This window comes from Pieris brassicae, chromosome 5 (assembly GCF_905147105.1).
Source record: "Pieris brassicae chromosome 5, ilPieBrab1.1, whole genome shotgun sequence".
Taxonomy (NCBI): domain Eukaryota; kingdom Metazoa; phylum Arthropoda; class Insecta; order Lepidoptera; family Pieridae; genus Pieris; species Pieris brassicae.
This window is the reverse complement of record NC_059669.1, coordinates 8606323-8629404: the sequence shown is the minus strand read 5'-3', so window position 1 is coordinate 8629404 and position 23082 is coordinate 8606323. Positions and strand designations below refer to the sequence as shown.

General features: G+C 32.6%; 3 protein-coding genes across 5 annotated transcripts; 1 reads left to right on the top strand and 2 right to left on the bottom strand.

Annotated features, from left to right (window-relative positions):
- Positions 1–1962: 1962 nt before the first annotated feature.
- LOC123710021 (prostaglandin reductase 1-like) lies at positions 1963–7258 on the bottom strand. Its single transcript, XM_045661675.1, has 7 exons — positions 6719–7258; positions 6316–6418; positions 4656–4841; positions 4296–4414; positions 3639–3793; positions 3105–3210; positions 1963–2323 (listed from the first exon to the last, which is right to left on the bottom strand). Exons 1-7 carry the CDS (start codon positions 6885–6887, stop codon positions 2091–2093), a joined length of 1071 nt encoding a protein of 356 aa, XP_045517631.1. The 5' UTR covers positions 6888–7258; the 3' UTR covers positions 1963–2090.
- On the top strand, positions 7131–13204 carry LOC123710019 (enolase-phosphatase E1-like). Of its 2 annotated transcripts, none has more exons than XM_045661672.1 (7): positions 7131–7225; positions 7890–8103; positions 8351–8545; positions 8696–8761; positions 9078–9232; positions 9297–9375; positions 9449–13204. In XM_045661672.1, exons 2-7 carry the CDS (start codon positions 8041–8043, stop codon positions 12626–12628), a joined length of 3738 nt encoding a protein of 1245 aa, XP_045517628.1. In that variant the 5' UTR covers positions 7131–7225; positions 7890–8040; the 3' UTR covers positions 12629–13204. The 2 variants fall into 2 exon arrangements, with proteins under 2 accessions (XP_045517628.1, XP_045517627.1); XM_045661671.1 differs by lacking the exon at positions 7131–7225 and adding an exon at positions 7401–7746 and having other exon boundaries at positions 9449–13203.
- A 27-nt stretch (positions 13205–13231) lies between these two features.
- On the bottom strand, positions 13232–20062 carry LOC123710020 (transmembrane protein 120 homolog). Of its 2 annotated transcripts, XM_045661673.1 has the most exons (9): positions 19821–20062; positions 19476–19594; positions 18612–18782; positions 18305–18397; positions 17923–18140; positions 17234–17457; positions 16524–16613; positions 14015–14173; positions 13232–13439 (listed from the first exon to the last, which is right to left on the bottom strand). In XM_045661673.1, the coding sequence occupies exons 1-9, from the start codon at positions 19890–19892 to the stop codon at positions 13395–13397; spliced, it is 1191 nt and encodes a 396-aa protein (XP_045517629.1). In that variant the 5' UTR covers positions 19893–20062; the 3' UTR covers positions 13232–13394. The 2 variants fall into 2 exon arrangements, with proteins under 2 accessions (XP_045517629.1, XP_045517630.1); XM_045661674.1 differs by lacking the exon at positions 16524–16613 and having other exon boundaries at positions 19821–20060.
- Between the last annotated feature and the right edge of the window lie 3020 nt (positions 20063–23082).

Here is a 23082-nt window from a genome sequence, read left to right as displayed (position 1 = left end):
ATTATTTTGAATCTGGAACACGTATACATATTATTTTAAAACTTCTTTCGATTTTGCGCCATGTCAATTATTTTTTCGTGTTCATTATCAAATTACAATATGGAATGGGGTGTTTAAGAAAATAGGATTGCAGTGCCTCGCAAAACAACTGTCGGTCATATTCCAGACACTTCAAAAGCTTGGGTATCAACCGTATGTTCGTATATCCTACTATAAACAGATACAACAACACTTCGTCTGTCGAAGACCAGAAAACATCGGGTCGGCCGCGTGCTGTAAGAACTACAAAGGCTGTTAATGCTATTAAACCCAGAATTCATCGAAACATCAACCTCAATAGATATGGGGTTATACATTTTAATAATATTTTTTTAAATGTAATAGGAGGGTAACGGGCAGGAGGCTCACCTGATGTTAAGTGATACTGCCGACCATGGACACTCACATTGTCAGAAGGCTCGCAAGTAGGTTGCCGGGCTTTCAAGAATTGGTACGCTCTAGCATTACATAAAAAATGCATAAATATCTATAGAACCCAGCCCCCCGTAGGAGTAGTAGTAGAGTAGTTCCAATTTCTTTTGGAACCCATAAATTTATAAATTTATTATACATATGACAGCTAATACATAGATAACTAGAGGATACTCTATGACTCTGGGAACGATATTCAGCAACCAGAAAGCTTTAAGCGACGTTCTCCTCTTTGATAAGGAATTCCAAATTCAAATTTGTACAGCTATTTACTCATGTATTTGTGCTTCAATGACCGTCATTCATTTGTTTTTTTCTGTTTGCGTCACTCATTTTACAAAATGGAAAACTTAAGGTATCGCATTATTTACGAGTTCCGCCGTGGCACTAGAAACGAACACGTTGCAAAAGAAAACACAGTTCGTTTTTGGTTCCAACGTTTTCGTTCTGGAAATCTCGACCTGCAGAACAAGCCCCGTGGACGGGCTGAGACCCAAGTTGATAATGAAATATTGAAGGCTATTGTGGAAGCGGATCCATCGCAAACCAAGTCCGAGTTAGCTGCAGGCTGCGGTGTTAGTGATAAAACTGTTTTAATTCACGTGAAAGAAATTGGAAAGAGCTTGAAAGTATACCCTACTTCACGAATTGACTGAAGCAAACCGGCAAACGCGCGTCGACTGCTGCGTTACATTACTGAACCGGCACAATAATGAAGGTATTTTAAACCGAATCATTACCTGTGATGAAAAATGGATTCTTTACGATAATCGGAAGCGCTCAGCGCAATGGTTGGATCCTGGCCAGCCAGCCAAATCCTGCCCCAATCGAAAATTAACCCCAAAAAAGTTACTTGTAAGCGTTTGGTAGACTAGTGCCGGTATTGTTCATTGCAGTTTTCTCAAATCTGGCCAGACTATTACGGCTGATGTCTATTGTCAGCAATTGCAAACCATTATGGAAAAGCTAGCGGCTAAACAACCTAGGCTGGTCAATCGCTCCACGCCACTGCTACTTCACGACAACCCTAGATCACACACTGCACAACAGACGGCTACCAAATTAGAAGAGCTTCAATTGGAATGTCTAAGACATCCTCCGTACTCCCCGGACCTTGCTCCAACAGATTACCATTTTTTTCGAAATTTGGACAACTTCTTGCAAGGGAAAAAATTGAACTCTGATGGGGCAGTCCAAATCGCCTCCACAGATTTTATTGATTCTCGTCCGACTGTTTTTTTTAGTAAAGGGATCAATGCACTACCTATGAGATGGCAAAAGTGCATAGAAAACAATGGTTCATACTTTGATTAATTAAATATATTATATTTAAAAATATTCGACTTTTTGTTCCTCCCATACAAAACGCCAATTTCATATGTAAAGACCTAATATTTCAGATTGGGACAGACTCACATACCCATTTAAATGGTTACCCTTTTAAATGCATACAAAGCCAACAATTAAAACTCCAAATAATAAGCCATAAACAACTGTTAATTTGTTTATTATGCCAATAGAAAAAATATAACACTATTATTTATTACAAATGGACTTTGACTTAAAACCATAAGAAATGTACGAAACTTAATTGGTACAGTAATGTATAATTGTAATTATTAATTGACTTTAACAACGGCTTTTCCTGTATTTTCTCCTCTAAGAATACCATTTAAGGCTGTCACCATATTTTCAAAACCGTGGTATAATTCTTCTTTATATTTAATTTTGCCTTCTTCCAGCCATTTCAAATTCATATTTATGCCCTCCTCCCATCTATGCGTCCATCGGTTTACTAAAAATCCCTCCACTTTTAACTCCTTAAACACTATGGCCGGCTGCATTATTGTCACTGGAATGAAAAATATTACAGATTCAAATTTAAACTGTTTTTGCGGTACATTTGTATTGTTAAGAGCATCTAAAAAGTCAAATATTATCAATCTCGTGTCACTAGTTTTGTAACTACACTTCTACGAAACAACTTTACCGATGACGAAATTTTCCGTATCTATTCGGTCGATCTGATGGTGTGTGTGTGTAAACACACACACACACACACACACATATATATATATATATAGTTGAAACCGGAATGCCTAAGACTCAATGAATGAGTCGACAGAAATCTGAGGCCCAGTCCGAAAAGATTGTAGATTTTTAATGGTTCTTGTAATCTTGTACATGTTATAAATTTATCTTTAAAAAATTTAACAGATCATGTGACAGACTCGCCTTCCAAAAAAGCAGTTTTGATCGCTATATTTTCATTTACATTTGTTTTATATTTATAACTAGCGGACCTGACAGACGTTGTCCTGTCTTAACTATGAATATTGATTTGGAATTGGTATAATTTATTTATTTTATTTATGTATGTCTAACGCCATAAGGTTACATCAAAAAAGTTTGAATTGTAAAAGCGCTATGCACTGAAAAAACAAATTTGCCATCGTAACAAAAGTCAGGATTACTTAATATGGTTAACCACCATGGTATTCTTAAATTATCTAATAACAATAACAAAAAAAGAATTAGCGAAATCGGTCCAGCCGTTAACGCGTGATCAACGCCGTGACTAAGGGAAATAGGGATTAATTTTTATATATTCAATTATTAATCGGAATAAAAACCTTTTGGGGGTTTGAGGTCGTTGTACGATGATATTGCGCCACACACAGCAACTCTGCCATACTTATTCATATGTGTCATGATTTTGTGACTAATTTCACCTCCGACCTAAAAGCAAAAAAAAGTTACAACAATTTGCAAAATAGGTCGCTAGTAAAGAGTATATAATTACCAACCAACCCACGTAACCAAACGTAATACGTATTTTGAAATTACTCTTACTAAATTTCATAACGAAATGAACGATAGCAACTAATATGTATTTAATTGCAATAACATTTTTTTTATTGAACAGGATGCTGATGTTTAATTACACTGCCAAAAGATTCGCAAGTCGCCGGAATTTTAAGAAAGTACGCTCTTATCTTGAAGAAGTCGGTTCGGAAATATTTCTGAGGGCATCTGGTTGAATTCATTATTTTACAGTAATGTACAGCCCTAATAGGCCTAAGCTATTAAAAAAGTGGTAATTCTGAGAAACGAGCATAATAAATATGAACTATAAACGTAACATAGTTGTAATAAGTATTACGTACATTATCAAAATAACAATCTACTCTGTTAGGAGCAGCTTGCCTGAGTGCCGCTTTGATATCTGCTGTCTTGTAGTTAAAAGCGTGATCAAAACCAAGCTCTTTGACCAAATAGTCACATTTTGCGTCAGATCCCGCGAAACCAATCACTTTACAACCTGCATTAAGAAAATTTAGTCGTTTTAATATCGGGCGGTAGGTAATCTGATCTTAAGTGACATTGCCGCCCATGAATGTGCGAGTGGCGAGAGGCGAGAGGCGAGTGCGTTGCCGGCCTTTTCGGAATCAAGTACACTTTTCTTATTACATACATGAATTATTTTGAGATGGATGGCAATTTATAACCCTTAGCAACAGTAGTAGTAGTTAATAAGCTTAATTAAATTTAGGTTTTTTAAAAAACCTGTGTACTAAATTATACTTCTCTCACGTTACATGTTCAGATGGTCACGTATTACGTAAGCGTTTAATATTGTATTTAATCAATGGTGGTCTAAACATTTCAACAAAAAAAAAAGAAGACAATTATTGTTTCTGGTTGCCACAGAACACCTAAGTATGTGGGGTAGGGCTAAATTGTCACTTGGGCATGTGTAGAAAATATGTATCTGACAGGTCTAATAGAGAATCATACAAACGTTAATTAGAGTTAGAACGCACCTAAAATCTTAGCTATTTGACCAACATGCGAGCCAACAGCACCCGCTGCACCAGTTATTGCAACTGTCTCCCCCGATTTTGGTTTGCAGATCTCTTTCAATCCGAAGTAAGCAGTGTTTCTGTAAGAAGTATACTATGCTAAGTAAATATTAAATTGATAAATACAATATTACATACCTGAATTTTTTAGGTTAGAGTAGCGTGTTTAAGATTACATGTTTAAATATTTTCTAATATTCCAGATTTATATAAATAGAAAAGGTTGAATGACAATTACTTAACGTAGCAAACCTAGCAAACATTCAAAAAAAAATTTTCAAAATCAAATTAAGTATTTATCTATGGAACTTCCAAACTCACCCAGGCATTCCCAGAACTCCGAGGGCTAAAGACACAGGATGAGGCTCGACATTAGGAATCTTTGTTAAAGGCATAACATCCTGCGGTCGTACAGTATCAGGGTTGCAAATAGTATGAGTCCGCCATCCAAATGAATCTGTCACGTAGCTACCGACTGGATATTTATCATTACGACTCTCTATTACCCTGAAATTTTTGGATTAGGCATTTCTTACGCGAGAAAAAGTTTAATTATTTACTACTTAACATCTCATTGTGTGATTCAGACAAGACTTAACGCTAGCTATGACTTCCTTACGTCAATCGTCAGTTGTCCATGTTGGGAATATATTCCCGAAGAAATTCTTCTTTTCAAATTTACGTGTGATATAAGGGGGCCACGCCACCCATGTGTGCGAAGTGTGCGGTACAATTATTTATGGTACTGTACACAACAACATATTCTTTGTTGTTGAGTATCCATAAGTTAGTAAATACAGTAATTCTATTACTTGTACTCCTCACTCCTGATTTGTAAATTTTAATGTATGTAATGGAAACTAGATTTTTTTATATCTTATTTCCATAAGAGAGCATTTCCTAGCTTTCTGTCCGATTACAGATACAACTGGCGCCGCGCTGAAACTTCATTTATAATTGAACCACTAAACAAAATTAATATCGACATACACAATTTAAGGGGACAAGGCTATGATAATGGATCAAATATACGCGGTAAGAATAATGATCTTCAAAAAAGATTGTTGGAGATCTAAATCCCGTATAGTTATAGCCATAGTTTACATTTAATAGTAAACGACGCTGCCAACCTAAATCATCACACGACACACATACACACTCACACCATCTTAAAGATTGGATTTATTATACAAATATGTCATAAATCTGACCTTAAAAGTTAGTAATTACATACATTACATCATAAATAAAGTATGTAACAATTTAATTCGCGTATTAATTTTCCCAAGAATTGGCAAGCGAATGTCTTACCTATTTAACAAAATATTATTTAAGTAAGTTTATAAAATTAAAAAACGTTTTCCTTCCGGTCAATATTAACAAATAATAAAATAGACTAATACTTGAACAATGGTAAAAATAGAAGGCGCTTCAGGGGTTTCCCACACATTCGCTACCCATGGCGCGGCCCCGGCTGAATGCTATGGAAGGTAATGTCTCTTCGCGCTTTTCTTCTCCCATAGCAATTGAACGACAGATCACTGAATATCTGTATTTTACTTGAATACTACTTAGAACACAATAATATTACATGAAATAACACAACTGTTTTTAAATCGACCAAAATTAAATTATTAATTAAACCTGATAACGTCAATGTCTATAGGTGATACAAAACGATCAAAAAGACCGATTCGACATCGGGAGTCGATACGTAAGTCTATGAATACCCAATGTAAGCATTAAAATTATTTAAAAAAAACTGTTTAGCATGGGCGTATACGTTAAACGGGGTTAAACCCTTAAAACTATTTACATTGGTAATCTTTCACCCGAATTGAATTATTTCACCAGGAATCAAACTCAACGGGATTTTTGTGTAAATTTAATTCGACCGAAAGCTAAGCAACTGAACCATGGAGTTGGTGACAAGGTCTTCTTTAAAAATCCTTTCCTTTAATATAAGTAAGGCAATACCTACTTAGCCACTTGGCTCCCAATCATGTCCGTCGGCAGTTTGTAACCAATCATATAGGCTCGCATATATGGGTCGACGCTCAGGTATTCGGCTTGTGCCAATATTTCTATAAAAACAAAATTTAAAATATTTAGCTTGCAAGCAGTTAACAAAAAACTACTAAAATACACTTTACCGAAAACATTTTGCTCCTTATTAATTACAGAATTTTTACATTATTAAGTACAAACGAAATATTTCCTTAAAGCTTTAAGCCGAGATTATACATACAATATAAAATGCATTGGATTGACTGTCATATATATATATAAATATTAAAACTAAATCATTTATTTACAAGTGTTTAAGTAATATTATCATATTTCAAAAAGCGATGCTCTACATAGATGTAGTGGCATGTACCTACCTCCATTTTTCAGATCCGGGAGTTCCTCTTCAACAACTTTAAAATCACTATCCTTCGGCTCACCTTGAAAGTATTTGGTTAAAACGTATTTTTTTGCTATCACTTTATCTTTCGCCGATCCAGAATACAGACGTTTCGGAATGTGAATTAATTGAAATATTTTTGTCATTTTATTTTTAGCTAACCTCTATAAAACGTTAACGTCAGTACAAAGTTCGCTCTGTGTATTTTGTAATATTGAATTTGTATAAAAAATTATCTTCAAGGTTATATAGATCTAATCAGCACGTTTGTCGCTGAACGTTAATATAATAATAATGTAACCTACATTGAAGCTTATTTAGTTATGTAGTAGGCAAAACAAGTAATTATATAAGAAAATAGTAGTTACTCATGTTACATGTGGGTTGATCCAACCACAACCACAATCCATTAAATCCTAAAAAAATTGAAGTTTTAAAAATGCATAAAGTGTTGCTAATATTAGTCAAAAGTCGAAACTCTCAGGTATTGTATACACGAGACGAGTTCATTTTAATTGTTATACATTTATTATATTATTGCTTAATAAGAAATTAGATCTTATTATCTGTCTACGTCTACGTAGTCAATAGTCATCTGTCATGCTTACTCGCAGTCATGCGAGTACCACTACGCTTTTAGTATTTGCCGCACTCTATATTGAACCCTTTATTAAACCTGTATGGTCTGTACTCTGTTAAAATAATCGGTGTTTTGGGCTGACTGTAAGACTAAATAAGTAAATAGCTAAATATTATAGTGAGTCGATTAAGATTGATTGATCAATTAATCGTTTAATAGCTTAAAGGGTATCGATAAACCGAAATGTAGAAAATACTGAGAAGATGGCTTTTTGTTAACACAATATACATAAGTTATCGCGAAGACAACACCAACAAAGATCTATTCAAAATCTGTTTTATCATAATGACAAGTGTAGAAAACTTTAAATGTATTTTCTGCAGTGCAGGATTTAATGACAAGGAATTACTACAGGAACATTTCAGGTATACAGTTTCATTTCAAGCGTTAAAGGAGCTCCTCACAACAAGAGTAGATACACAAACATCTCGTATCAGAGAGGAGGTGTAACTATTTCCGTAAATTAAAATTATACATATAACAAATTAGTAAACCAATTAATTTTCAGAAAACATGGTGATCCAGAGTTTAACAAATCGAAATTTCAAAATGAAGTCCCCACATCTACCGAAAAATCTGAAGAAAGTGAGCTTGTTGGTTGTGATGTGTGTGAAGAGCTTTTTCCAACAATATCAAAGGCAATCACACACAAACATAAAATGCACCCAGACCATGATGCTAAATATTTTTGTCCATGGTGTGGAAAGCTTTTTACTATGAAGGTTAGCATACTTCTTTAACTTTTATTACACAGTATAATAATAGTTGTTCCAAACAGAAATCACTCTGCTCTTTAGACTGAATACTTACTGTTAGAAGTATTTTAATAATTTAAATTCAATACCTATATAAATATTGATAGAAAATCCATATTGATTTATTAAAAAATACTCAAGCCTATTAGGCATAGCCGAAACCCAATTTTATTTAATCTATTATTATATTATATTATGATAATAATTTTTTCAGCATTTATACAATAAACACATAAAGACCAGCCACAATGGTCAAACAAATTGTGAAGTGAAAGACTATCATTGTGACAGGTGTAGTGTTTATTTTTTTGTACCATCTGCTATGCTACATCACAACAAATTCTTTCATAGACAAGACATTGAAATGAACACTCTAGGCTCGTCTAAAAAAGTCAAATTGTTTAATCAGGTATGACATTATCTAAAATATATTTAATTGGATCAGCAATTTATTGAATGCTCTACTATATAAAACATTGAGATTTTTTAAAAATGTGTATTGAGATTCAAAAGTTTATGTAATGTGTCAGATAATTTTTCATTTTTTTTACATTTATAGGAGTTGGTGTCAATCCTGTACTGTCCATTCTGTGGAGATGAGTACAATAATAAAGTAAATTTAGATGTAAGTATTAAAATTGTATTCTTTTATGTAGACATTTGAATTACTTGTATTTATTAATTTACTAATAATTTAATTTTAATTTAATAAATAGACTTCAAATTCTAAACTATTCAGATTCTCACTTAATTCTCATTGAATTAAAATGTTTTTTTATTATAGAGTTGTAATGGAGATGGTTGTGCATAAATATATTAATCAGTTGAAAGTAATACAGATTTTATTAAAGTTTAGTTGTATCTTTTATAAACTAGCATAATTACAATGACTTGCATCTGCCTTTAAGTTATTAGTCCTAATAATTAATAATAATTTTCAGAAACATATGGAAGATGATCATGCAGATGAAAATCAATCACCTGAAGATATCCTGCGGTGCCCAGTTTGTGAAGCAATACTTTATCATTTAGATGCATATGAGTTGCATTTGACTTTTCATTCAACTGAAGATGTCTATAGCGAACCAAATGAAATGTAATTTTTTTCTTTTCTATTATACATTTATATAAATGATTCATATTAATAGAATTTTTTATAGGGTAGCTGAGATAACTGAATTTTCTCTGGAAGCTGTTCCACCTCTTAAGGAAAAAGTAGAAGATGTCAATGACTCTGTTGTAAGTATTTTAATTACAATTTATATGATGTTATCTTGCTTCAATTTACTAATAACACTCATTATACTTACAGGATAATTTACTTCAAATGTTTATGGATGAATCAGGTGAACCTAAAGTTAAATCTAAGAAACACAAAAAGCATAAAAAGTCAAAGAAGGAAACAATTACTTTAGATGAGTTCTTAAATATGAATAAAGATGTTTTTGGTGATGGATTGAATGTTCAAGGTATTGAAGAAGTTCCTACCCAAATGGTTTTAAAAAGAAAATATAAAACTAAGAATCCTGCAATCAATGTTACAAATAAAGTAAAGAAAGACTTAGCTAAACTAAAAAAGCATGGAATCATCATTAAATCAAACTCAAATAATGTAGTTCCTAATACTTCTTCTGCAATTCTTAATAAAACAAATACTATAAGCGCTAATGAAAAGGCTCAAACCTCTAAAGATGCAAATGAAGTTATTTCAAAATTAATGGGCCAAGGAAATAGTCAAATCAAAATAGTAAAAACTTCTGTTAACAAACAAGACAGTTATCAATCTAGTAAAATAGATTCATCTTCAGATTATGACAATACTATAATGACATCTGCAGATGATTATAAAGAAGCAGTAACGAATCCAGAAACCGAAGATGGTAAAAATAGTATGGTAGCATATATAAATAAGCATTTAAGCCCAGATGATGAAACTAAAGATGAAAAGGAACCAGAAAAAATTGTAGAAATAACTGAAGCAACCTCTAAAACGCCTAATTTTCAACCAATGGACGAAGAGTACGATTCTCTCCCTAAAACACCAGAGCAAAATTTACCTTCAAAATCTTTTCAAAATTTTGGCCATGAAGTAACCATAAAGTCTTCATCACAAATAAGTTTTAAAAATAAAAACGATTGTATTGACGTAAAAAAAGAAAAACCAGAAGATAATGAGGAAGAGACAATTGAAGACAACCCTGAAGATGATATTGACGAAGAGCCAATTGAATCTGATAGTAGTATAAAAACAAATACATTGCAATCTCTTAATTTAAACAAGGGTATAACTATTAAACCTGTTTTAAGAAACAAAATTTTGCCTCCATCAACTGAATTTAGCGATCCAGAAAATGAAAATCCGAAAGATAAAACTATCATCGAAAAACCTATAATTTCTTTGAAAGGACTGAGCCAACAGCCAACAATTAAATCTTTCAGCAGTTCATCCCCATCATCAAATAATCATCATATGTCAGATGAAGAAGAAAATAAAGATGATGATACCGCTGAAGATGATATACAACCCAACAGTGACACCCAAGTTTTAATAAAAAGTGAAATGCCACAGAAACAAGAAAGTGTTATTCAAAGTAATGCAGACATCTTAAAAAGGCTGACAAATGTCACTGCAAAACCAGTATCCTCTAAAACTGCAACTAATGTACCTTCACGAACAGATATTTCTAAAAGGCCAAAAAATGTAATTAAACGTACAATGGAAAATGATGTCGAAGTATTACACATAGATGACTCAGATAGTGATGCAGATATTGATCATCCAACGAAGTGGAAACAAAATGTTACGAATATTACAAATCGTCTTAGCAATAAACCAACGGTGACGAAAATATCACCACCTGCAGCATTGCGTGGTTTAAACAAAAATGTTACAATTAAATCAATGAGTCAACAAAGCACTAAATGTACTGAAGTACTAACAAAAGATGGCCCGAAAGAGTGTAAAAAAATGAGTGTCACCCGTACTTTTGAATCAAAGAACACTAATATCACAAATAATAGTAATAAATTGACAGAAGAGCAAAAAAATCTACAGAAGGCAATAAATAATTTAAAACATGTCACTATCAAACCCAAAAACTCATTTAACGCAAATTACAAAGATGAACCTTCACATGATGAAGACGACGAAGATCATGACTATAATAGTGATCAACTCGAAGACAAAGAATACAATTCCGATACAAGTACTGGAAAAGTACAGATAACTGAAATGAATGACGCCGAAGCAAGCGAAAATGAAGATCCGGAAAACGGTTATGAAAGTAACGTAAAAGTTGAATCACCCCCACAGTCCCCTCACAGCTCGGTAAAAAATATTGATGACAATTTAGATGATTTTGACATAGAGGATCAAATTAAAGCCAATCCAATAAAAAAAATTATACAACCCAAAGAATCGCCTCAACAACAAAAACCCAATAATTTTCCTAGTCTTAATAAAGAAATTACAATAAAACCAGCCAGGAACATGCAAGATGTAGAAGACGAAGTGCATTCTCAAGGTGTCGAAACTATCGACTCTCCAAAAAACGTACAAACTCCTAAAGCTAAACCAGTAATTCAAAGACAACAGGTAAATAGAAACTCAGTACAAAATCAAAAAACTGCAACATCTTCAAATGAAGTGAATACAGTTAAAACTGTAAAAACATATCAGTCACAAATGGTTATAGAAGAGGTGACAACGACAGTCACAAAAACTATACGGACTGTTAATACACAAGAAGTAAAGAATGCTAGTCAAATAGTTTCTAGGTCAATAAAGCCTCAAACAATACATCAACCCAGAAATCCTAATCAGGCCACAGCCAGTAGACAAGCGTCATTTGTTGGAGCTAAGGTTAGAAATTATGGACCTCAAGTTCGGCCTGTCGTGGCCAATTCCTCCATCGCGTTAGTTCCCACACGACCACGATTCGCAAAACCCCAAATGCCTAGTCCATCAACTATAAGAAAACCAGCGCAAATTGTACAAAGTAGGCCTCGAGCAATTACCTGTAACAAACCACTACGATCAGCGTCACCAGCGACAAAAAGAAGTTCCGATGAAGTTGGCCACTTCAGTTGCTTTAAAAAGGCTAAAGAATCACTGTTTCCTGTTGAAGGAGTTACAAGCACGAAAGATGAAGATAGCGTACAATATTCTAGTATGAAAAGCAAGTCCACTTTTTCCAATGTCACTCAAGTTCAAAAAGGTTCCCAATTGAGATCTGAAACAAGTACGAGTTCTCAACAAAGTATATCTAAATTAAGTGGCGTGTCTGGATTAAAAATTGTGAAAACTAGCAGCAAGCAAGCAACTCAGATCGAGGAAAAGTGCGAATTGCCTGCTCCCAAGAATAGTACAATGGCTGCTTTAGAGAAACTGCAAAAACAGGGCTTACTAATAAAGAAGCCCCGACTGGACATGGAAAGTGAAACTCACTCTCATAGCGAAAACGAAGAAAATGACGACGGTGGTGAATACTGATCGTGATAATAATTTTGTTGTAAGACTGGTATATACATTTAAAAAATATTTTTAAGTTTGTCTTTGTGGCTGCGTGCAGTTTAAGGTTCGTGTTGTGGGTCTCCCTGAAATATGTGCGATGGGGACGATTCATCGTGCTTGTGAACGTGTGCTATTTGTATTGATATCGTGTGTGGTATGATTTATAATTTCAGTCACTTTACACGTTTAAACATTGATCGACAACGTGTTTGTTTTTATTCTCACTATAATGTATCTTTTTGCCTGCTGATGCTTATGACTTTCTTTCAATATCCAGTGCAATTTCCTTGTACAATAAAACATGGCAATAAATGGAGGCGAAGGGTTTATTGCCAGTTCTTTTCGCCCGCTCTACGCCGTTGATTTGGTAACTGGTGGTGTATAAATTCAGATCTTCCTTTTTTCAAAACATTAACATTCATAAGTGTAAATAGTCAATAATATGATAACATAAATTTTTGTTTTGATTGCTGTAAATAACTGTACATAAAAGTTTCATGCTTTAGATCCTAGAAACATATTTGATAATATGATTTATATAAGCTTTTTATTTTAAACGTCAGTTTAAATAAAAAATAACAATAACGAGGTAATTTTATTTTTAACCACCTTTTTATTTACATAAAAGTAATATGGCTATTATAAGTCCTTCAGATATATGAAAAATATGTTTAGACAAATATAGATGAATATATCTATGATATTTCAAGAATAATTATATAAAAATCTCATTACTGGAAATGTTTCATTCCTGTTTCGCGTCGTACTTATTTTGTCTCCATTTCTGATCCTGAAATGATTAAATTTATAAGAAATGGAATTAAATATTGTACAATGCATACGATAACAAACGTATAAGCTACAGGACACCTACGTAGAAAATACAAGCATTCTAAAACTAAGCAAATAATGAAAAGGAATAACACAAAGCACCACTTTAACATACCGTTTGGCGCCACTGTCTTGTCACTTTTAATTAAATAGTTTTGTATAAAATACTTCAATCATGCTTAAGTATTTTAAATTGACAATGACAATCAGCAATTACAGATTTTCACGTACACATTGCACAAATTGCAAACCTATAGCCCAATTGATGAATGTTGTGAGGTTTACTGGAAATTTTACCAGCAAAAACTCATTGCAAACTTCAAAGCCAAGACCCGCTTGCAATAGTTTTGAGAATAGAATGAAACATGATAATTATTAGCCGGTTAAAAGGAAAACTAATTTAAAAATGGCTGTGGTCCAAAGACAATATAAAAAACGTAAGAGCGCGGTTCGTGCCATATTATTTTATTCAGTCATATCGGCAGCCATCTTAAAGATGTTTTTCTTTTACACGTCTTATAAAATATCACGTACCAACACTGCTATTTCATTAGAGAGCCGGTACGCAATTGCTCGCAATTTGTAGCGCAACTTCAACGCTCCGCGCAAATGATTTTTCTTGTACATCGTGTTGAGGAGTGTGTACATATTGCAGCAGTGCAACAAAAGGAACAAAACAGCTAAGTAAGTCACCTGTAGATAATAATGCAACATAAATAAATCTGCAAATAAAAAAAAATCATTTATTTTCTATCTAAGAAATAATTACAACCACTATAACGCATAAATGAAATACAAAGCGCTAAGTACATGTTTTAATAAATAACAGATCTTTGTACCCTTATCAACTACACATTGAATATAGATGACTAGTTGAACGATGGGTGGATCACAATGACTTCTATACGATCATTTGTAGCTCTACCATAAGCAAGTTCGCGCTAGTGTTGAGTTAAAACTTCTAGGGACCAGGTAATATTTTTAATACAAATAATAATCCTATACATTTGCCTTCTATGATTTCTAATGGTTGAGCTACTGATACAAAAATTAGGTATAATTAATAACGTTGTAGGAAGCCAGCACTTATATTTAGTGCAAAACGACCCTTTACGTAATACATCAAAGTCATTGAAATGCCAATGACATAAATGCCGCTTATAATGTATTTGTAACATTTTCAATTGTGCGTCACATACAAAATCGTGGTTCACCTACAAGTAGGAACAGTTGTAAATATCGTCAAAGGTTATTTTAAAAAATTGTATACTAATCCCGTATCCCATAAAACACGCTTTCAGTATATAAGGCAAATATTCGTTCAATAAATTAAGTTCATTCTATACACATTTACATTATATAAACAAATTGAGATTTTGCAAAGAATAATTTCCTAACACATGCCCTACACACGGATAAATAAAATTTAAAATAAACACATATAAAATGCTACTAAATACATTGTCACTATTATACAAGCGACAAGACTAAGCCTAACATTCGGAGACAACAATAAAAAATTAAAATTATTGAATATTCGAATTGAAGCACATTGGACCTTGCTTCCATTAATTATCAAATGATTTGATATTTGTAAACGAAAAATACAATGCAAAATAAAGTAGCAAAAGAATGGCACAATGACGAATAACTGCTTAAACTTGTTGACATTTGAATAATTTTTCCTATATTAATAATCACCAGTGACAATAGATAGTTTACACAAATAATTTCGTAATAAATAATTATGTTTTAAATTTATGACCAATTATCTAAAAGCCATAGTAAGGAAATACCAATGTATTTTTTAATATTTTATATTGACATTGGTTATAAATTTATTTAAGATTAAAATCCGCAAATGTATTTTGTTGACTAGTAATTGTAAAATTGTGCTTATTAACAGGGGTTTGTCTGGTTTTTATCGATAATGTTCTGTGGAAGTTTTAAAGTTTTAAAGTAGATTTTAAAAAATGTTCATTGTGTTAATTATGATTATTAAGCTTTGATGTCGCTAATAATATGATCGCAAAGAACAGAAATGTAGCTATTTTTATGCAATAATCTGGTTTCAGAAACAAGACTTCGGAGAGGTGCTCAATTCTGAATCTCACTCTTAATGTAAACAAACTCTTCCGTTTGTAAAACAAAGACAAACCGTTAAAATTGTCACTGAATCCATAATCAAACGTCTAACTGTTTAAATTTTAATAAGAAAGTTATAATTTATAAAAAGCGTATACATTGCAATATTGTCTTTGATTAAACATTTTATAGATTATATTCGGTCTTAGATTATATACCAGTTGCCAAATTAAAAAATATAAACTGTTGATCTCAGAACAAAATAATACTTGAACTAGTGGATGCATTAAGAGATTAAGTAGGAAAGAATTCCTATGCAAAGTGTCTATCATATAAATAAGTTTATTCGTAAAACATCTTCAATACCGCCGGCGGCTAAATTTCTCAAAGGCGCCCACTCCAGAGACAAACTTATAGCAATAGTGTCACAAGCATATCCGATTGGTTGATAAAAACCTTGAATGTCAAACATCTAGAAGACTACAGACTACTACAGTGGCACCATGCTTCACAAAATGACTACTATTTGAAGTCCCTATGCAAGGAGGGCCATAACGTCACAAGCGTATCTGATCCACAGTGAACTGGAATCGTGTAATGTATTGGGGTCAGATAAGTTTATAACACTATACATGCTTTTCGTTGCCTAAATTCGAAGCATAAATACAACACTTCCAGGCTGAGATTAAGGTAATTTTCTAAAATTGTTTTTTAGTATTTTTTTATCTATACTGTTGTATAGAACTTATTTACACATACATATCTATAATGTATATAATCGGCAACTGTAATAATTCACGATTCGGATTTACCATGAACTTTAAATGACTGATACACATTCCTGGGTAATGCACCTTAGTGCAAAGTTATAAATACAATTCACGGAATATATAGAATCAGCCTTTAATAAAGCTCATGCTATGCCCTGGAAGCGTCTGCTCACAACTCAATCCTGTACCTGTTCGTTGAGCTTCTGTGGTATCACGAGGAATGTGGTGACGGTGTTTCCAATACCAAGTAACAGGAAGGACATACTTAACGCGGCTACCTGTTTTTTGTGTTGGGGGGGTAGTTTTAAAAAACAAATGAACACATGCTTAGTTCTATTGTCTGTGGCTAGTCTTTAATATGTATTGATTATTACTAAATAATGAAGGCGATCACGTACTGTTTGATTTATGAAATCTTAATATTTAACATGGCACCAATTTTGATTAATTTTGTTTTAGAGATGACGTGATTCAGAAACATATAGGATATTTTCTAATCAAATAAAATAAATAAAGACATCTGATAATTTATAACCTTAGGACTTCGAACTATGATATGCTACTTTAATAATATGATAAACTTTATAAAACAGAAAACACAGTACTGAGATTAATTAAGGATATAGCAAAGATAATAATTGATAAAACAATTGGAAATCATAAAGCTAGATTTAAAACAACTAGATTTTTTAAACAAATCTAGTGAGGTAGATAACGGATATAAATAATAAATGAAAACAGAAAACGAATAGCCACCCTGTCTGTTAAGAGAGCGAAATACGTTTTATATTTTTAAATTAAAATTATGATCAAATTTTAAAAGTATACATAATATATAAAATAGTAATAATGAAAACTGCATTATTTAAGAGCCTAGTAAACAAAATAATTAACATACCTGCCATGTCGCATCCGGGTTATAACTCAAGTGATACAGCGTATATGCAATGTACAATTGGAATATATATCCTCCGAAGAGGAATGGTAGAAGATAGGATAAACCACGCCACATCCAAGAATGAAAGCCTTCGATTGTTATATCCATGTTATGTCTTGCACCTAATGCTTTGAGCCGATACAAAACACCACTTTGGTACCTAAATTGCATGTACTGTACAACACCTGAAAGATAAATTACATTATTAATGGAAGTCAAATTTATCTGAAACAGTTAAATTTTTAACAGAATTTGATTATTTCTTAAACCAAACATATTAAAATATTCAATCAGCCAAAGAGACATGTCATGCCATCTTATATCACATGCATATCTGATACTAGGGTGTGCTACAAGGAATAGATTTATACATTCAAAGTAAAATAAGAAAAGAGAATACTTCAACATATTTTTTTTATAGCACAGGGGGCAGCCAGGCAGAAGGCTCACCTGATGTTAAGTGATACAGCCACCCATGGACACTCTCAATGCCAGGGGGCTCGCGAGTACGATGTCGGCCAAGATATTACATATGAACCTAGTTATAAAAAGTAACCCACTTTATGGCTTTGAGTTACTGATACTTTCTTTATATTATTAATTGCTTTTCATTTCGATCTTGGCTTGTATTTAAATTATAAAATACTTACTAATATATGCAATAAACCACATGAATGTATGCTTGAATTCTTCCCATGACTGATTTTGGGGCCAAATGAGGAGAATGCCAGCGACAACAGTTGATACAAAGTGGTGCAACCGCCACCAGCCTTTAATCCGGGAGCCATTCACTTTAAGTATACTCTCGCGTATTGTCAATGTGCAGTAGTACCAAACCAGAAGGAATATAAGAATCAGTTGTAAGGGCCTGGTGAACATGAATGGAATTATGAGGTATAATTTCATCTTTGGTTATTATAAGGGTATACCATCAAATATGAAAGTATGTGCAAATTGGTAAAACAAGTATGATAAAACTACTAAATAGTTTTAGATGTTATTTAAGAAGTAAATAAGTTTAGGGCTTCATACCTGAAATCAATATACAAATTAGCAATAGCTAAAACAAAAGCGATGGCACTCAGGATCAACTTAAACTTTTCATATTCATCTTTGTATTTGAATCTGAAAATAAAATTTAAGACCTTTAGCTAAAAATCATTTTACTCAAAAGATGGTGCATGATTTACATAAATGACAAAAAATCTTATGACAATTTCAAATTAAATAATACTAATATTTTTGCACTGTATAATATTGATTAATTAACGAGAATGCAAAAAATCTAAAAGATAATTTACTGATAAGTGAGATAATTTTATAAATATGTAATACATACTTATCATTTTTATTTAGAATAGATACATTGACATTGCCAAGTATTACTTTGAGATATAGACTGTTCTGTTTAGGAAGAGTCGCCTCAATCTCATACAACATGGCTTTCCTTTTCATAATTTCCTTTTCCAAGTTAACTACTCGTTCATCTTTAGTAGCTTTTTTCTCCATTCTAGAATACAATTTACAATGATTTGGATTTAGAAACTACATTCTTACTGCTTCTTTAGAAATGAACAATTTTTGTTAAAATATTATTATTATTGTAATAACAAATGATAAAATGATTTCAATTTGTAACAAAATAGAAAGTATTGCTTGTCTAAAATTCAACAAAAGTTAAGTATGTAATGTTAGTTAAATAAAAATATTACTTTTGAAATTCATAACAATGCAATATATATTATATGCATATGATTCATCAATATTTAAGTAGTAGTACTGAAATGTTATTTTTTATGCTTAATCATACAAATTAAATAATTAATCTACTAATGTCTGATAAGCACACAAATGCAACACAAAGTCCGTGTTATCAGATTTTATTCCGGTTATTTATAAAGCATTATTGACGATTTAAATTGATTTATTACATAAATGAGACCACAACATGGATTTTTTTCTGATTTATACATATTTTTATAGTGGAAATTTATAAATATTGTAGTTTTTATATTTACTGATTGGTATAGATTATAATATTAAATAATCCAAAAATTTATTTTGGGCTAAATATAATATTAAATACAAAATATCCTCACAAACTATTAAATAGGTAGTAATGTCTAATGTTCTAAACATGTTTAAATGAAGCATAATAAGATAAGTGTGCATTTGAAATGATCTTTAGTTAACATAAACTGACCTTTTAAGTGCATTTGTCATGATAGACATTCGATATCTTTGATGGTTTAACTCCTTTAAACATGATGCTTGAAGTTCACCAACTTCTTCAAGTTTTGTGGCATAGTCCTTATTAATAGTCTGAAATTACAGATTCCTCGTATAAGAAATACTTATAAAATCATGCGCAATATTTAAGATAAAATTATAGCCTAAAATTAATTATATTTTGGCCTTTGATCCAGACATTGATTTGTTACCGTGTAAGTTTTTGCGAGTGTGTGATAGTTTTTATTCTGAACATTTAAAACCTAAAAAAAATTACATGTTTTTAAAGCAAACAAGTTATTTAATCAAAAAGCGCTACCTCTAATCGTTTGTAGTCGACAATCAAATCTTCCCATTCCTTAACACATTCTGATATATCCATATTATTCATGTTGACTATGTATTATGTATAATTGAAACTAAAATAAAACTAAGAATTCAAAAGCGACTAAAATGCATTATTTCAGAGTGAGATTGAGTTTCAAAAGTAGTTCAAACACTTGCAACTAAATACAACTTCGAGTTTCCCGTGTTAAACTGAATTGAGAATTCTCGTGCTAGCATGAACTGTAAACTTATGAAGTTTCAAATAGACTAACTGAGATGTCAACTGCCAGTTGCCAGTTCATGACGTCTGACAACACCAAATTCGAAAAGAAAACTTATATTTTAGATTATCAATTGCTTGCCCCTGTTTCTCAAATATTCTATATACCCATTACCCATACATATAAACGCGTCACGGGCCAATCCATTTGTCATTGGGATGCAATTATATAAAAGAGAAAATTACATACATACAGTCTACCTAAGCCCATACAGTCTAACTAAGATTTTAGCCAAAAGGCCGATATGAAGTGTCATACATTCTTCCTTTACAGTCTGAAAAATCTTGTTATTTTTCATCCCAACGGCTCATATTAATTTTCTTATTTATTTAGGGTTTTTAATCGATATTTAAGATATTTAAGTATTTGAAGTAGGTCCTAGGGCGAACGTTTTGTAGGAGTTTATCACTGGATTTTGGCCCCGCGTCGTAAATGTCGCAAAGTAATATTTAGCTGCTTACTAACACCAGACTTCACACTACTTTACAGCGTTTGCTACCCTTCATAAACTGTTATACATATTCTTACTTATAGTATCTCATAAAATTTGATGTATTTCTAAATACTTTTGTGTGTTCCTAGGTAAAAATGGATTAAGAAAACCGGTTTTTTAAAATTCCGCACCAACAGTTGAGTGAAGAACGCACTTAGTTATTCGTTTCACGGACTCGTAGGGCATCCTATATTTTAAAATATGAAACTTAAGAATAATTTTTATTCTTTTGTCCATTCTCTTAATAAGCATACAAAAATAAGGGGTTATTTTTTTTTCATTTGAGTCGGTTCGATCCCAGACGAGACGTCACCGAGAGAAGTAATTTTTACAAAATCATTGAATGCAGTAATACTTACTTTCAAAGTCTTCTTTCAGCAAAACATCCTATCTACGATATTTAAAATGCTTTCGCTTGATGTTCCATAGTCTTGGTATGCCCTGTAGGTCCGCTGAATACTTAATAGCGATTACTTTATAGGCTATTGTCAAGATTTAAAAAAAAATCTGATTATTTATTAGTAACTTCTAGACAGTGTCAAGATTAGACAGACGAATATATATTATATTATACTTGCTAATTAATTAAATCCTTTTAATTATAGAAATTTTGATAAATTAATTAGCCTTGTTTTATACAATTTAGTCCCAATAAGACTGTATTTTTCATAAAGTCTAAGCTAAGCCTATTGTCCGTAAATAGTATGCCGAGGTAACACTTAAAATGTTTAGACAATGAAAACCGGCTTAATGTAGAAAGTTGCCGATTTTATTGTTTTTCGAAGTAATTTCCATTCCTCTCTACACATCGTCGCATTCGATGGAACCACTGAGAAAAGCAGTGGGACCATTCTTCCTAAGGGGTCTCTTCTATGGCATTATCGTACGCTTTCACCGCATCTTCAGGGCTGGTAAAGCTAATACCTCGAATTTTATCTTAAGTTCTTGGGAATAAACGAATGTCGCAGGGCGCCAGGTCAGGATTGTATGGCGGATGATTCACCTGTTATAGTCTAATATTCAACAGTCCGTTTTGCGGAGTGCGCTGAAGCATTGTCGTGGTGAAGGAGGATCCTGCTTCAAGGGTGCTGCTGTCGAATTTTTCTAAGACAACAGGCAAACAGCGAATGTAATTCCATCTTCTAGCACAAGTATCGCGAAATGACATTTCCGACCAAAGAATGAGGAAATCTTTTTTCCTTGACTTCTTCCTTTCTTTAGTTTAGTTAGCCGATCCTCGAAAGAAAACACCCACTGAGTTATCTTTTGGTTTTGGGTTCGTAGCAATATATCCAGCTTTCATCATCTGTGATGGTGACCATACAGCATTTGAGTCACCGCCGTTGAACTTATTGAACATTAGACACCAGTCCATGTGAAGGTGTTTCTGGTCGTCGGTTAAAGTATGGGGAATCCATCTGGTACAAAGCTTCCTGGCGCCTAAAGTTCGTGTAATATTTTTTGAACTTGACTTATTCCTATGACTAGGCTTGCCCGTATCTGCTGATAGGTTACTCTCTTATCTTCCTCTATCATGCGTCGCACATCACTGATGTTCTTCAGTAGTCGCTGTTAAAGGATGTCCCTCACGCGGATCATCATTGCTATTGCTACGTCCACGCTAAAACTCGTTAAACGAATTGTTAATAGTGGCACGAGATGGGGCTTCATTAAGGAATGCTAATCGCAGCCTATCTTAGCTTTGTTGTTGAGTAAGCCCATAACGAAAGTCATAATAAATAATTGACCGAAAATGTTTTCGCGTTAGGTTCATTTTCACGTGTAACAAGAGTTTTAGATTTGCCGCAAATTCACAAAAACAAATTAATGCAATATACTACATTAGGTTACCAAAGAGTTCCAAAATCGAAATTCAAACATGTTCCAATTCTAAACATTTTCAGTGTTACCCACATATACCTAGATTTAGAGAAAATAATTTTCATATTGTATTTTAAAATAAAACAAAATAAACAAACACCTTTTACATTAAGCCTTTTAAAAATAATTATTTTAATAAATTAAAAACAGTTTTTTATTGACATATCTGATTTATTTACAGAAAATATTAGACCAAATTCTATGAAATGTTGGTAGGTAAGATTCTATATAAATTTAGAGAATAGATAAATACAGTGGTTATATAGGCACCTCTTGTGGATAAGGTGGCCTAATATTCAATAAGTATCAAGAGGTTTGGTTAAATTTAAATATTTTAGATAAGCATTGTTGATATAAGTGTAAGTTCTATTTCTCAATAATTGTAATACAAATTCTTATTTAAAACATACATTATTTGCAAGCTTCAAATTAACTTCTCTCAAGGAGATTATAATGGCAGAAAACACTGAGCGCTTTATAAAGTACAAATAGCAATACTGGAAAGCTTTGTGTGATTAGTTTCAGTACTAGAACCGGCAGAAAGACAGCGTGCAGTGTTCTACTAGGCGTACAGAATGCTATGCTAATTTATACAATTT

Coding starts and splice junctions, on each gene's coding strand:
- LOC123710020 (XM_045661673.1), bottom strand. CDS start 19,892: ATGAATAATATGGATATATCAGAATGTGTTAAGGAATGGGAAGATTTG. Junction 17,458..17,922: donor GTGGTTTATTGCATATATTA/GTAAGTATTTTA, acceptor TTTATCTTTCAG/GTGTTGTACAGTACATGCAA. Junction 13,440..14,014: donor CTAATGAAATAGCAGTGTTG/GTACGTGATATT, acceptor TAATCATTTCAG/GATCAGAAATGGAGACAAAA.
- LOC123710021 (XM_045661675.1), bottom strand. CDS start 6,887: ATGACAAAAATATTTCAATTAATTCACATTCCGAAACGTCTGTATTCT. Junction 6,419..6,718: donor CCCGGATCTGAAAAATGGAG/GTAGGTACATGC, acceptor TTGTTTTTATAG/AAATATTGGCACAAGCCGAA. Junction 3,211..3,638: donor TAGATTGTTATTTTGATAAT/GTACGTAATACT, acceptor TTTTGCTTTTAG/GTCGGAGGTGAAATTAGTCA.
- LOC123710019 (XM_045661671.1), top strand. CDS start 7,667: ATGACAAGTGTAGAAAACTTTAAATGTATTTTCTGCAGTGCAGGATTT. Junction 8,546..8,695: donor AAGTCAAATTGTTTAATCAG/GTATGACATTAT, acceptor TTACATTTATAG/GAGTTGGTGTCAATCCTGTA. Junction 8,762..9,077: donor ATAATAAAGTAAATTTAGAT/GTAAGTATTAAA, acceptor AATAATTTTCAG/AAACATATGGAAGATGATCA.